This window comes from Rhagoletis zephyria, unplaced genomic scaffold (assembly GCF_001687245.7).
Source record: "Rhagoletis zephyria isolate East Lansing unplaced genomic scaffold, Rhagoletis_zephyria_1.1 Rzeph_scaffold_00047, whole genome shotgun sequence".
Lineage (NCBI taxonomy): Eukaryota > Metazoa > Arthropoda > Insecta > Diptera > Tephritidae > Rhagoletis > Rhagoletis zephyria.
Window position 1 is genome coordinate 243,587 of NW_016157131.1, and position 16,654 is coordinate 260,240.

Sequence of the window (16,654 nt, forward strand, 5' to 3'; positions counted from 1 at the left end):
TCATTTACATATTCACCCCCACCATTGTTATTAGGTTAGGTATTTAAATTTTCCTTCCTCTTTGTCTTTATATTTAGGTTTCTTTACTTTTATTTTAATTTCTGTGTTTATCCCTTTCTTCTTCTCCATACTCAAAATTATCTTCATCCTTGTTTGAGTCTAATCTATTCATGTACATGTATACATACATTTTATTCCTGAACTGCTGCTTAGCACGTTTCTTTAATTCGCTATCAATATTAAAGCATACATTTAGGGGGCATTTCCGCCCCAACCATATATGTACATGTGTGCATTGGTATTGGTGTGACTTTTGAATTGATTTTTTCGCTCTATTTTAAACTGATTTGAAATTTTAAAAATTGCCTGCACATCAGCATCAAAATACCTTTCTAATGATATATAACTGTTTATACCTTAGAAATATAGTTTAGCCGTAAAAGGGGTGTAAAGGAAACATGATTGCCTATTTATATAATTGATAAGTTTCAATAATATGTCAAATTTATCATATAAAAATTGTGTCGAATTTTTTGCGATTTTAACAAAAATTTTCAATTTTTTAAACCATGTTAGCGACTCTTAGATTTTTTTTATTGTTTTGTTTTCGTGGATGTTTTTATTTTGTACTTAGATGTGGTTCTGTTCTTGTTTGACTAAAACACTCGTCTTTTATTTAAGATTTCATCGAATTTTCGCGATTTAAAAAAATTAATAAATTATAACGTAGCGATTTTTTTTGTTTAATAGTATGTAAAACTTATCAGTATTTCAAGTAACAGTTTTTTTAAGTTGTTGCGATAAAAAAAAAAATGTTTCAAACCCTTTTTTTATTTATTTATTTTTTTCAATTATTAAATTTTCGTGGATGCCTTTATTTTGGGCGTCCCAAACAAAATTCAAACATTAATGTTTTTAAGGACCACCCTAATGCATAGGCCGCTTAACAGTTAATTTTTTCTATTATTTTTTAACTAAAACAAAGAGTCGTATTTTATTCACTTAAATATTTTAATGTCTTACCTTCGAGAGATACGAGTTAATCCAATTGGTAAATGTCTTCTTCTGCACACGTTCTTGCTCCTCTGTAATATAGAAGAAAAAAATTTATATGAGTAACTCAATTGGTATATACATTTGCTTATACACATTAAAAATGTGATGATATATATCATATATCAGAATACTAAAGATTACACATGTCTCATGCAGTATGTTAAAAAATTTCTACAAAAGTTTCTACCTTTTGATATCTATAAGAATTCAAATTTCATCAAAGTTTATAAAGAATTTCGTAGAATAGCTCTTTTTGATTTGCCGATAAGTTATCGCTTCGTGCCATTCCTAATCTTGGCCATTAAAATATTTGACTGTTTAAAGTTCTCATATAAAAATAGAAGTGATATAGTATCTAACTTGGAATACGTGGTTATGAAGACTGGTATACATGGATCAAAAGCGGCAAGGTGTACTAAATATGTACTTAAGCACTTACATACATATCTAATTTGTATCTTTTGCAGTGAATTACTATACATTTAGCATAGTGAATATACCAAGCTGACTGTAGCAATTTAACCTTTACCTGTGATACGGCCTTGTGTACACTCGAATCTGGTGCGAAAGATTTTTTACTTAATCTCAAAATGTATGTACGTTAATTGTGGTATAAAATATTGCTATCTTCTTAATGTTGATCATATATGTACATTAGAGAGGTCTAAAAACACACAGAACTGAAGAATATCGAAAATAAGGATGCCCCTAATTTTATGTGCCAGCCAGTCTGCAAGACAAAATGGCTACTGCATGCAGGCTGAGAGATCCGTCACCTTGTAGCTTCGTTGCTTCCAGCTTGAAAAACGCTTCATAAATCTATCAACCGAAAGCGAAGACTGTGTAAGAGATTGTGCGAGTATACGCCACATCCTACTTTGAGGTATAATTTGGAGCCATCAGTGCTCTCTCACTTGACCCTACTGGAGGGAGGGCTTGTATGAAAATAACACAGGCCGACAAAATGTTTACCCAGAAACCAGACTATACTTTCCCGAAGGTTTTTGGTGCGCTGAATTCAAATCTAGCCACAGAATAGCTCTATCACATCAGGATTTTGATATATTCTAACCTATAAGTGTAAAAAATGCCGTTTTTGCCCATTTTTGAAGTTGTGTATGCAAGCCAGAGTAACGTTTTCTCTGAAAAAAATTCAAAAAGGGTGTTAAAGTACAAGTCTTTCTCTTTGAAATGGCGTTGAGTTTGCTCAAATATCTTTTTGCTTCGCTCAGATATTACAAAAGAAAAAATATTGTTGAAAAATTTTACGCATAATTCAACAAAATATATTTTTCATCAAAAACAGGAATTTTTTCGAAAAATTTCCAGAATTTTTTCATAAAAAAAATTAACGATTTTGACCCTTTTTTTCTAAAATATACTGAAATCCATAGATCTGACATTTTCAAAAAATTTTCCCGATTTTGCGTCACACAAATATGGCAGGCCTATTCCTTCTGGCATTTTTAAACGGCATCCATTTTTTGTTATTTCAATTCGTTTTCTAAAAAACTAATGCTACATTTTCTTTCATCATGCCCCATATCCCGTCGAATTTTCATAACATGAGAAGCCGACAACTAAACAGCTACGAAGTTTTAATTTATTTCCATTTAAGTATCTATCCAAATACAATTTTAGTTAACCCATTCGAAAAAGTTATATACATACTTTCTTTCTTGGTGTTAGTTGATTTTACCGACAAGATGTAAAAAGATATATTTTTGAACGAATTTCGGTCATCAAACCGGCTTTGGCGTTGTGCCATCTTCAGTGTCGTCGTTTTTCGTTTTCATGGAAATGGTACAACCCCGAAACCAACTGACAAGGGACTACGAAAATTCGTTCCAAAACAAAAATATTGGGGGTGTTCACAACCATGTTAAAAAAAAATTACAAAGTAAAATCTCAATTCTCTCAATTTGTCGGTCCTGATTTTTTTTTTTGACGTTTGCGAGCAATTGAAAATCATACTTCTACAAAACACTTCACTCTTCAAATACAAAAGTTTGCTAAGAATTTGCAAACACCTGATGAATGTATGTATGCAAACATTTAGAATCGCAATTTTATCATGATAACAAGCATATGATCATAAATGTTTCTACATGTGTATGTCTATACAAAGCGACACTAATTCAAGTGCATTTTTTCAGGTTTCCTGCACGTCACTTCAATCGTTTACATTATCACGAGTGATGATAAAATTAATTATGGCTGCGATAACTTATCTTAGGTATTTATATTTTTAATGCAGCAAAAAAAATGTACTTGAAGAATAACAAGAAAATATGTATTTACTTTGCACAAAGAGATATGCCTAAGTAATCATAGAATACGACGTTGAAGAATAGCATTTTCATATACATAGTACATGGTATGAAGGTCTGAATAAGGGTGAGAATCGAGTACTCTAAACTGCTGCTAGATCTATATAGACCGTTTTAAAAACGCACGATAAAACGTCACATCATCACATACCATCTGATTTAGTGGAAAAAGCACTCAAAAATTGCGTTCATTGGATATCGGTGCTGCAATCGGAGCCGTGGAGGCCATTTGAAAATGATGTTGTATTCAAAACGTTTACTGCGCATTGAATAAAGTGTTTTTTTTTTTTTAAAGAAATCATATAACGCCTAAGTAAAAACACTTCATAAGTACAAATTTAATTATCCGAAAAGTACACTGCCGGCAAAAAGTATTGACACAGCGAATTTTGTGCAATATAAGCACCAATTTCTATTCTAATATTTTTCCGCAAATTTTTTATAAAAATATGGTTCATTCTACAACAAAAAAACACGAAAATATAATTTCTAAACTTTGTGCAAAACTTGCGAAAATACAATAAATTTTCATGCAAATTTTCAACTTTTTAATCAGATTTTTCGATTTTTCTTGAGTATGCAGTTTCGTAGCCCATTAAATTCTAGTATAAAAAATGTTCGGAGATAGTCACAAATCGCTTTGATTTTGAGATTTTTTTTTTGTTGAAGGTATTTTGCATTTTTTCCACATAAAGTATTTTCGAAAATTTTTTTTTGTATGAAAGAGACTGCGTGAAAAAATGCCAATAACCAACGGTAATTTGTAGCTACTTCGAACTTCCACTTTATTAGAATAAAAGTGATTGGGCTACAAATCTGCTTACTCAAAAAAATTCTAACAAACCTGATTAAAAAGTTTAAAATTTGCACGAAAGTTTGCTGAATTTTCGCGAGTTTTGCACCAAGTTCAAAAGTTATATTTCTAAGTTTTTTGTTGCGGAATGAACCATGTTTTTACAAAAAAATTTCGGAAAAATATTACAATAAAAATTTATGCACACATTGTAAAAAAGCAGCTGTGCCAATACTTTTTGCCGGCAGTGTAGGATGTGACCAGGGTAGTCAGGCCCACCGTTTCGCACGCCACAACGTACATTTGATTTGTTTGGCCATAGAAAAAATAATATATAATATATACATATAGACTAACGGCTGTGGTAAATTCGGCGGCATCGACTAGCAAGTGGTCATGGTCTATTGGCAACCGGCGACTGGCAGGTTAATGTGTCGAGCAACGAGATGAGTTAATAGAACAAAATGGAAATTAAAGTTGCAAAAAAATAACTAAAAATAAAATAGCATACACAAATTTGGCAAAATCCCAAAATGCAACTGAATACTAATAAATATTTTGGAATTATAACGTTTCTTTGATTTTATAACAACAAAACGCGTGCTAGTGTAGACTGCTAAGTAACCACTTTGAATTAAGTTTAGCTAGAAATTTAATTGAGTCAATCAACGTTTTAATAAATTTTTTGCTTTTTGTGTACATTTATCTACTTTTAGGTCGCGGTTTTCTGCAGATTGGGTACAATTTTAAAATTAAATTTTCCAGCCCTGATGGAATTAGGAATCTTCGATATTTAAGAAAGTATCGATATCATGAATCGATTTAATTCATTGCATGTAAAATCGATATGGCGATATATCGGGCTGAGCGATATCGATATCGAAAAATCGATGTTGAAAATCCTACTCCCAATTGAATAGAATATTAGACTCACCTAAAACGGCATGCCGGTCGACTCAAGCGGTTTGTCAAACTTAAGAGCTAAATAAATCACACAAGCTTCTGATTAAACCTACTTTAGTATTTTCCCATACACTTTTTTGTAGATGAAAAAGAAATTTCAACTTAAATATCGATATTGCGGGTGAGGTATCGATGTCTTCGATATATCGACCTTGCAATATCGATTCAAAAAATCCATTATCCTGCCATGAAATATCGATATTCAGAATAATCGATACGATATCGAACATCCCTAGATGGAATATCAGCTGTAAAAGAGGGCCAGTAACAAACAGCTGATTGTTCAATAAAGATACCTCAAAGTCAAAATTAAACATATCAAGCAGGGTTGCATGGAAAACTCATTCATTAGCGCCTTTTACTCCTAAAATGTTGCAAATCGTGAACTCCCCTATTGATTTCATATGTAAATGCACCTGCTTGAAATTGGTTTCAGGAAATCTACTTTTACAGGGCAATTCCGGCTAAGATAGTAAAAAGGCTTTCGTAAGACAAATAAAACTAGATGACAAAATTGTTCAAAAGACTTTTGTTATTCTAGCGCAGTAGTCTTAGAAAAATGCCGTCTCATTCACCACTTGTGGTGAAAAGCAATTTCGCGCAGCGCCAACAGTCGCTATAACCGAGTGTGCAAAGCACTGGGGTGCCATTTGAGAGATGCAGGTTCGAGTCGTTGGGGAGCGGTTTTTTTATTATTTTTTTTTTATATCATTATATTTTTTTAAATTACCTGTCTTCGATTGTTAAATTTCATTATCCTAAGAGAAAAAATACATCTTTTTTTAATTTCATTTGATCTTGAGAACCTTTATTTATTTAGTTTTAATTTTATTTTTAGAATTTTTATTAAAAATATTTTTTTTTTTAAGTTTATGTAATTTTTAGGAACTTATTTCCTTTTTTATTTAATTTCCCTTTATTTTTTGGCTGTTATTGTTTTAAAAAGAAAATTATTTATTTTTAATCTTTATTTACTTTTGTCTTTCATGTTTAGTTGAAAGGTACTTGCCAGAATGCCTCTTTAAACTGCTAAATATTTTATCCTAAATACTTCTTGTGTTTAGGTGCGATTTTTTCTCCGTACACCATTCAAAAGGATATAAAAAGTTTCTTATAAAAGCTGTCACCACTTGGCAAATAAAGGCGAGAGTTTTTTTCAATGAAAACAAAATTCTTATAAAAACCATTTGGCATTATAAAACAGTGTAACGTTTTAGTTTCTTACCTTAGTGTGACAACAATAATACGAAAATAAAATTGAGGAGAACCTCGGCCAAATATTGAAACAAAATTTGAGCGCCAATAATCATTTTTAAGCGTTTTTAGTTTTTCTCTCTGACGTCAGTTTTTTTTTCTGAACACTTTCAAATTTCAAAAATATGATTTAAAAAAATCGGTGTAATGTAAAATACCAATATGACCAAATATATATATATATGACCAATAATACCAAATGAAAGAGAAAATTCTGCAAAATTTAAAAAAACTTTAGTCCTTTGGTTTACAAGGGTGGACAGGTATTGAAAATGTCCTTTAGTTAATTTTATTTTTTTGAGCTAATAAAGTTAGGGCTAAATTTGAGGATGTGTACACGCGATTATCGTATATGTGTCCTTAACATAAATTTTTTTCAAAAATAAATAATCCAGATTTTCAGGGATATTTGATAAAATTTTAAAACGACCTTTTCAGTACTTATTCGTCCTTATATACCAAAAAATTTAAACTTTTTTAATTCTATAGCATTTTCTCTTTTACAATATGATACCCAAATTGTTATTCTACATTACACTGAGCTTTTTAAATCATTTTTTAAACTAATCATATGTTTAAAATTTCAAAGTCCTTTTAGGAAAAATCCTGACGTCAGAGAGCAAAACAAAAAACGTAGGTTTACTATTTTTGGTCTCTAGTTTCGCGAATATACATTCACTGTTACACAGTGTAATAAATATTTTTCTCAAGAAAACAAGTAAAGCAAAATTTTTGTTTATAAGTAGTGTACTGACGCACTTTCTGAGTGATTGCTTGGCGCAAATTGCTTAAGAAAGCATCATTATTAAAATAGAATTTGGTTCAAGGTTATTTGAGCGATTTGTGAAAGTGGACGAAATAATAATGGTTTTGTCAAACAAGAAAAAGTACAGAAAAGTGAATGCATCACTTTTCATGCTGTGTCTTCTGACGTAGTAAAGCCGTTTTATAAGTATGTGCTTTTCATGTAAAGACCTTTTTCTTTTACATACTTTTGGCATCAGCATATATAATGGGTGCTCTTGCAAAATTACAACTACAAAAAAAAGTTTCTGCAATTAGCTTAAAATAATAATTCGCGTACTTAAATAGCTGATACTGCCTTTTTTTCAAGTGCATCAAAAAATTTTCGCTGCCAAAATTAGCGACATAAAAATAATATTTCAAGCGGCATTCAATTAAAGTACAGACAATTTTTGTTTATTTTTTTTTTTAATTTACACGACATATGAAAATGAAAGAATAAATTATTTAGGTACATAATTTTAATTGCACAAAACATATGTATGTACCACTTTCGTATTTATTTACAAGTAAATTGCATTGGCGGCTGCCAGACAAGAACGACAAGCTCGAGACAAGTGTGCAAATAAAATATGCAGAATCTTAGCAAAAAAATTTTTGTATTTAATTAAGCTGAAAAAACCAGAAAAAATACAGATAAAAAAAATGGGCAAGTTAAATAAAATCGGCGACACGTTTGCGTAAATATTCTTATGTAGATTTTGCTATTAAATGAATCGGTACATAATTTTTTATTTTTTTTTTTATATTTTTCATGCAAAACCACAAAGCGAGTAATGCCTTAGAAAAAGGTTACAAACTTGTTTTGAATATACTTATCTGAATGCCAGCATTTCATATTGCAATTTTTATGTTCTGTTTAATTTTTTGGATTTATTTTTTTTTTTAATCATTTACATTTTATTTTAAAACCTTTCAATCACTATATACATAATTCAAGTGTTTGCATGTGCATATACGAAAATATTTTGCAATGTCACATGCGTTGCCTCCGTTGCCTTAATTCGTGCATGAAATTCACCAATAAACCGCAAAAATTCCAGCTGAAAAAATGTCAACTTGAAGAAATCGGCACACATACTATATATACATATGTATATGTAAATACGTGCCTCTGACAAATTAATCTGATAAATTCCTATCGCATACGAGTCGGACATGTGATGAAGTTAGTATTTATCGCAAAAATTCACAAAATTGTTAATGCAAAGAGGTTTTTGAATGCATGTACAAACATTAGGGTGGCCCAATTTTTTTCCAATCACCTCCAGAATTGAACAAAATTGAAAATAAGGCGTTTTTTATTTTAAATTTGATTCATGCTGGGACTCTAAAGTTTGCCATATACATATTTTACATGCGGAAAATGAATTTTGCTATGAAAGCTAAAGTACACACGACGAAGGAGAACGAATGAGAACCTCCTCCTATTTTGAAGTTGGTAAAAAAACTAGATTTTTCCTAAAGAAAAGTTAAGGGTAAATTTATTTTTTATGATTCAATTTCCTTAAAAATTTTTTCCCACAAAAGTTTATTTCTCTATAATTTTTTCTGCTTTTGGTAAAAATACTATTTTCTAAAAATATTTTTTCTTAAAAAAATGTTAAAATTTTTCTAAAAAATCCTATTTTCTATTAAGTATTTTCTCAAGTGTATATTTTTCTTAAATTTTTTTAATCGACTTTTCTAAAAACTAAAATTTGTCTTCCAAATTTATTTCTATAACTATCTTTTATTCTAAAAGTATTTTTTTTACTTCTGGTACATTTTTCCAAATTGTGTAAAAATACTTACTTCTAAAATTTTTTTATATAAAACTAAGTAAAAAAAAAAACTAGGTAAATATGAGGCACATTATAAAAAAACAGAAATATTAAAATCGGTCAGAAAGTTTTCTACAAAGCTTTTTGGAAAGCATGCTGCCCTTGGTCCTGAGAGGGCTAAACGTTTTTTGGTCGCATAAAAATCTTCAAACAACGAAATTATGATGCATATTTAATTTAAAAAAATTTCTAATAACTTTTTCATAGCCGATAACCTCATCTCTTATTTAATTTTTTTTTTTCTGTGTTCACGGAAATTTTTTTAAATTTTAGTAAAATTTTAGTGTAAAATTTCTGAAGCTAAATATTTGTATTATATTTATTTTTAACGATGATATAGCAATTCTACAAAAAAAAAAACTATTTTCCCCATCTAAATTATATGGAAAACTTCAAAGCCCCCGGCGGCACGTTTGCAAAAAAAAATACTGGTCTCCTTGCCTTCCATTTTCCATTATTCTGAAAGGTGGCAGCAAGAAAATTCCAAAAAGTTGAATTCCCCTGTATTTTTAGAGCACCCTAATGTAGATACACATGTACATACTGTTTATTTGCTTATACACGTTCGCGAAATCCAAGGATATTAAGCAAAAAACCCCATGACGTAATTGAACTTTCAAATGAAATGCAATAAATCAATTTTTGAAGGCTGACCACCCGCCACAATAATAATAAGGTCTGACACACAATTTGTCTTTGTATAGCTGTAAATATCTGACAGACATGAGTATCATATGTATCATGTAGATTTAAGCCTTCAGTTGACCTTGCTAAATAATTAGAATGAAATAGCCAGGGAAACATGGAAAACTCGACGGCAATACACCTCGCTTCACGTGAAAAGGCACATTTTGAGGCATTTAAAGGACACTCCTAATTTTACTTTCAACAGTAGAAAATGCAAAAATTGACGAAATCGTGTTTGCGGGAATGTGCAAGCGATTTTATTTTATTTTATTTATTGATAAGTCTACACAAAAAATATTCTCGCAGACTAAATATTACATTAGCTTCAAAATTTTAAAAGTTCATGCCAAAAGGTCATTAGTTGCCACCTGTTTGCAATTGCAGTTTAAATAAATCAATAACATAAAATGAATATTGCAGTATGGCTATCAAACGAAAGAGGTTTAAGAAAGCGTACAGCTGCAAATATTATTGTGGAAGGCTGCCACCTATTTAAAAGTTTTAAATTAATTTAATTGATAAGATAAATTAAGTATTCCAATGTGGGTATCAAACTAACCGAGGTTTAGGAACTTTTACTGTCGAAAATATTTTTGATGCGGGTTGCCACCTAGGTGAAAAATTTATTTCAGTTAAATTGCTAAGATAAGGTAAATATTGAATTAATAAACATTCGAAGAAAGTGCGCATAATGTAGACTCGAGCTATGTATATCTTATAAAGTTATAAAATGAATTTCCAGGAGAAGGTCGAGCCTTTGCCTACTTTCTTAATACTTTCGAAAATATATGAAGTAACACCCACGTTCATAAAAAATAAACTAAATAAATAAATAGAAAACTTGTTTAAAAATCTCACATCATAAAGAATAGTGTAATTCAAACATCGTCTATAAATACAAACATTTCCCTAAATTATTATATCTGAAATTACAATCAGAAATTTATGTAAAAAACCCTTATTTTTTAAGCATAAAACCGCATGTACCTATCCACCGTTGGCATATAAATAAATCCAAAATTAAAAATATTCTCAAAAGTTTATGGCTTTCAACAAGCAATGAGGAACAAGAAAAATTAATATTTAAATTCCTAAAGATAAGTCAAATGTTAACAATTCACACGTTGATGCAATCAAATTTTGAATAGAATTCGGTTATTTTTGCATGAGCTAATCTTTTTTGAGACATAAATTTAGAAATTTTATTGCTAGAAATATTCATTTAAGGTAAGTACGAGTATGTTTGTATGTACATTAGACCGTACCATCTTGCAATCAAACGAAAAAAGTTCGTCGTACAATTTCGAAAAGGATTTTTTTTTCGAAACACAGGTCTCGCTTCTGCGGTGACATCATTTGGCAACAAATTTCTTATTAAATTATTTTTAAAATAGTTATGTATATGGAAATAGTCAAAAAACTTTCATAAGAAAAGTTTAATGATTTTTGGCGACCTTAAATTTACTGGCATTAGGGTGGTACGTGAAAGTGATGAGAACTGAGATTTACTGGGTAAGTACTTGAGCGGGGTACTTGAGTCCAACGAACTTTGGAAGAAAAAAATTTTTCTCCTGGAGTCAAAAACCTTAATATATTATATAAGATCCGACTGTAAGTACGGAAGATATGACGAAAAATGTAACAAGCGACCCCCACGTTCAACCCAAAAAATAAAAATAATTTTCAAAACGGCTTCCATTTTCCTGGTACGGTCTAATGTACAAACATACGTATGCGAACATAAGTATGTATATTTCGTTATTAATATGTACATATCTACATTATATTATATAGCTGTTTTCTTTGTAGTTTAAGCGCATTGAAGCGTATAGGCTACAAGTGAGGTGATTTTTCATAAAGCCTCCGACATTTTTGACGCCACTCAGCCTTAAAAATTCATGCAGTTCTACATATACATATGTATATGTATGTATGAATAAATATGCACATATATAAAGCTATATATGTATGTACAATTATGTGAGCGCGATTGTAGATTAACAAATCCGCCGCTGATTATTAACTTTCATACGCTTGAGTGAAGGAGGCACCTGCTAAAGTGAGGCGCCTAGAAATGGGTAAGGCAGTGATACGTTTTTTTTTCTGACTTTTTTCTTTCAATAGTAAAAAATTGCTTGATATTTTGCGGTTTAGCGAGCAATTCAAAGCAAGCAAAAAGTGAACTTTATTTGCATTGGAAGCACATAATTCTTTTATGTAAGTAAATACATACATACCCTGCAGTGAAAAGCTAAACCAGTATGCACAAATTCCAGTTCATGAACTATTATTTAAGGATAAAAGTCATACCAGTTCGTCATGGACTATAATTATACCAGTGAAATGCCAAACCAGCCAGTATAAATACTAGTTCATTAACCAGTATATGCTAAAGCGACGGCCTACTATTTCGGCGATTTAGAATAACTTATGCGATCAGCGACATCTGTCTTTGAATCGGCATAACCAAAACTAAAACGTGGTTAATTGCTTTCATCTCAAATGTCGGCTGTGTCGTTGAGTGGAGACTACCGATTCTGGTTCTGAGATCTCAGGTTCGAGTGCGCGTGGAGGTTGTTAAAGTAAAGTAAGTAAATTAACTTAAATAATTATTTCAATTTAAATATAAAATAAAAATTGTACATAAATTTAATTTGATTTGGAAAGAACCTAAATAACCAAATACCGTAAAAAAATGAAAATAAATAATTTTTTGTTCTTTTTAAAACAATAAATTTAAAAATTACACAAGATATATAAATAAAAAAATAAACAAATGAAAAAAAAACAAACATTAAAAATACCAGTCGCTAACATTGAAAAAGGATACAACGTGAACTAGTTGGGCTGAAACTCAAACTGGTAGCATTCTGGTTCACAACTGGTAGCTTTCCCTGCAGGGTATGCGCACATAGTACATACAATAACAATGTACTCTTATGGTCAGCTAATTAAGTTAAGTCACATCTTAACCAGTTTTGTCTATTTCACTTATTTATTTAATTTAATTTAATGTTAATTTAATGTTTATTATTTCTCAATTTAAGTAGTAAAAATAATAGCCAGAAAATCGCCATTATTTTTAATAATGTCACTTAACCCTTTCGGGGCGAGCTTAAGATATTGACCGCAAATTTTTTCTATTAACATTAAAAATTCTGAGAAATCGGATTTTCAGCCCCCCTCCCTAATGTGCATATCAGTAGGTAAATAAGTAAATTTGTATGGTGCACAGTGGGCATGCAAATCACAGGCTTACAATACAACTATATTTTATTGCTGTGTAGCCGCCAGTTTAAGTGCTCATTGCGTATGTACGTGAGACGTATTTTAATAGACTTTAAAAAAGTAGTTTGCGGTTTTTATTTACATACATATATTTGTACATATTTACATAAGCCTGTCGGTACATACATATAAATGTGAGTAAATAAATTACATAAAAACCAAATTTGCTGGGCCACAAGTGGCGGCAGTAAGTACTAATTATTTGCTATTTATGAACATAAATACATACCTATTTTAGATACTAAAATGTTTGTTTATGTATACGCGATGCCTGCCTTATTCGTGCATAGTAAGGCTTCATAATGATATTTGTATGTAAATATGTATGTAGTTTTTAGCCAAATATTCACATACAATTTATATTTACAGCTAACGCACTTACATCGCATAAATAATTATTTTGTTTATTTTATTTCATGTCTTTCATTTTTCACTTCTGGCTTTTTTTTTTTTGTTCCCTACATTCTTCACTCCCCACCACACATCGAAATATTCGTACTAAGCTTGCGCTATAAATAGTTCATAATTTATTTGCATTTCTATGTATGTATGTATGTACTTGTATGTACATATGTACGTACTTGTAGGTATGTAAGGGTTCAACAGAGTGTAAATGGGTCACGTCGAATAAAATTACCATAACAACAATGCCAGCTGTCTGCTGCATTGTTTCCCTTTTTTAGTTTTCCTATTTTCCACTTTTTTTGCCTTTGAGTTTTTTTTTTAATAATTGATTTTTTTCGCTTTGTTTCATATTTCTCTTGAGGGGGAAAAATAGAGTTTCACTCATCGAACTTAATTACTGTTGATGGGTGTATTCAGTATTTAGTAGACAGTCTTGCTCGTACGTCAATAATAAATAGCACATTTGCATAAATACATACATACAGATAGACATACATACTTACATGCACACATTCATGTTTATATCGAATCAGAAAGAATTAGTGCCAGTGACTAGTGCAAAATCGAACTAGGAAAAATAAGGTTATTCAGCTTGTGTAGGAAATGTTAATATTATTGTTAGTTAATGAAAAGTCAAAAAAGAAGTCTTAGGCCCAGTTTTGCAGAGCCAGCTCGAGCGATTAAACGAAGTTCAAACAACAGCCGTGCACTGAAAATCACTGACCTTAGCTGTCCAAGTGAACGGGAAGAAACAGCCAGCAGTTTAATAATCTTGCTAATCGAATCACATATTGATAAAAAAATTTACTGTAACCGACTTCCTTGGAAAGGTTTTATATATATGTACAATAGCCCTTTAGCAAAAAGTGTTTTTTCAAGAAATTTTAGGAAAATGGGTGTGGCACCCATGATATATGCGTTCTCCTAAACAAAAAATTAAAATCATAGGAAAATTTTCAAAATGTTATCAAAAAATTTACCACAAAATTAGAAACGAAATTTTTGGGTTTTTAGAAAAATTTATGGTATATAGTTTTATACATTATTAAAGGTTAGTTGAAAACAATTGCAGGGCTCCTCCAAAACGAAAAGAAATTTCGCACAAAAAGTTTTAAATATAAAAATATTTTCATCAAAATAATTTTTTTTTTGTATTTTTCCGGCTTTTCAATTTTATAAATCATTAGTATAATAAAGTGCAAGTTGCAGGTGGCTAAGAATTCGCGTTGATTTTTTTAATTTTTTTTCTCTAATAAATAAAGGCGTTTGTTATAACGGGTGATTTTTTTGAGGTTAGGATTTTCATGCATTAGTATTTGACAGATCACGTGGGATTTCAGACATGGTGTCAAAGAGAAAGATGCTCAGTATGCTTTGACATTTCATCATGAATAGACTTACTAACGAGCAACGCTTGCAAATCATTGAATTTTATTACCAAAATCAGTGTTCGGTTCGAAATGTGTTTCGCAAACCCAATTGCTGCGAACGGCGACGAATCGACATTTCACGGTCTTCAGCAACACTCTCAGAAACAGACGCAATATTCTCTTCTGTACGCACTGTACGCATTCGTGTGGTTGGTTTAATGTCCAATAAAGTAAACTGAGTGCGAAACTTGGTCACAATCGCATTAATTGTTTGCTCACTTGGTCGATTATGTAGACCATAAATCGGACGTAAAGCGAACCGAACACTGATTTTGGTAATAAAATTCAATGATTTGCAAGCGTTGCTCGTTAGTAAGTCTATTCATGATGAAATGTCAAAGCATACTGAGCATCTTTCTCTTTGACACCATGTCTGAAATCCCACGTGATCTGTCAAATACTAATGCATGAAAATCCTAACCTCAAAAAAATCACCCGTTATTATTAAAAATCAACGCAAACACTCCTAGCCACTTGTTACTTGCACTTTATTATACCAAAGAAATTAATGACCTATAAAACTGCATATCCATCATTTTCTAAAAACCAAAAAAAAAATTAATTTTGGTAAAAATATTTTTATATTTAAAAAATTTTTTTTTTTGATTTTTTTTTTCGTTTTAGGAGAACCCTACAATTGTTTTCAACCAGTTTTTTATTATGTAACATTTACTTATGAATGGAAAAGGATAATCAATTTTCTTAAAAATATCTGCTTTGCACTAAAATATTTAATATAATCAAATAAAAATTTTAAAATGAACACTAAATGCCAGTTTCGAACCACTGTGCACTGGCGCCATCACTTTAAACTTTTCATCTTTTTAAAGTTAACAGCCCACGCCACCAAAGGAATTTGCAGTTTTTGTTGTAGTATAAAACATATAAATATAAGGACTTATGCAACATAAGTAAAATAATAATATTTTGTTGCATACACTTCGGTTAAGTGTTTGGCACAGCTTCTCCTCCAATTTGTGGTGTACATCTTGATGGAGAGAGACCAACACTTTTACACCTCCTCCGAACGGCAAATGATTTTTTAAGAAGCTTTTCCATGGCAGAAATACACTAGGAAGTTCGCCATTGCCTGCCGAGGGGCGACCGCTGTTAAAAAAAAATAAAAATTTTTCCAATCTTTTTGAGTTGCTCAGACCTGGGATCGAACAAAGGTCCTAAGCAGTGGCACTACGCACTTCTAACCGCTCAGCCACACCGGTCGCCGTACTTAAGCAACAGCTTAAGAAAAATTAAGCTCTCAAGATAACGTTCATAGAACAAATGCAAAGCAAATCCTATTTAGATCACAAAGAAAAGAAATTAGTGTGAAAAATATTGAATTAATGCTTTGTGGGTTTATCAATTTTTGGCGATTAATGCCGTAATTGAAATTTGACGTACGAAAAAAACAAACAGTCAAGTAAATAAAAAATTAATAATGGACACGAAAATAAACCAGATAGATAAAAAACCGAAATCAAACACAAATTAGCATAGCAACTTTTCAAATTAAAAAAAAAAAAAACACAGAAATATAATTAGAATAGCAAATATGTAGGTAGGTATCGAAAATAAAACCACAATTATTGAGACAAACGGATGCATACATGCGCATACATACATACATATGTCAACGTAGTTAATTTCTGGCATAAAAACGGCAAACAAAAGCAATTATGAATACAAATTTGGCTAAATAAATTGGTCGCCTTTTGCGTGGGCCAACTACACAAAAGTAAACCTTTTAAAAAGTCAAGTTTTCTTAAAATCCAGTTTGTCGAATTCTTGTTGTTATGACCTATGTATGTATTCGTTTGTATT

The 16,654-nt window shown here is 30.9% G+C and overlaps 1 protein-coding gene across 4 annotated transcripts in view; it reads right to left on the bottom strand.

Annotated features, from left to right (window-relative positions):
• Msp300 (Muscle-specific protein 300 kDa) overlaps window positions 1-16,654 on the bottom strand; it is a 232,951-nt gene that overhangs the window by 194,698 nt on the left and 21,599 nt on the right. For all 4 annotated transcript variants that reach the window (XM_017622295.1, XM_017622287.1, XM_017622314.1 and 1 more), the window contains exon 2: window positions 1,024-1,085. In XM_017622295.1, coding sequence (XP_017477784.1) covers window positions 1,024-1,085 — 62 coding nt within the window. The remainder of the gene's footprint in view (window positions 1-1,023; window positions 1,086-16,654) is intronic.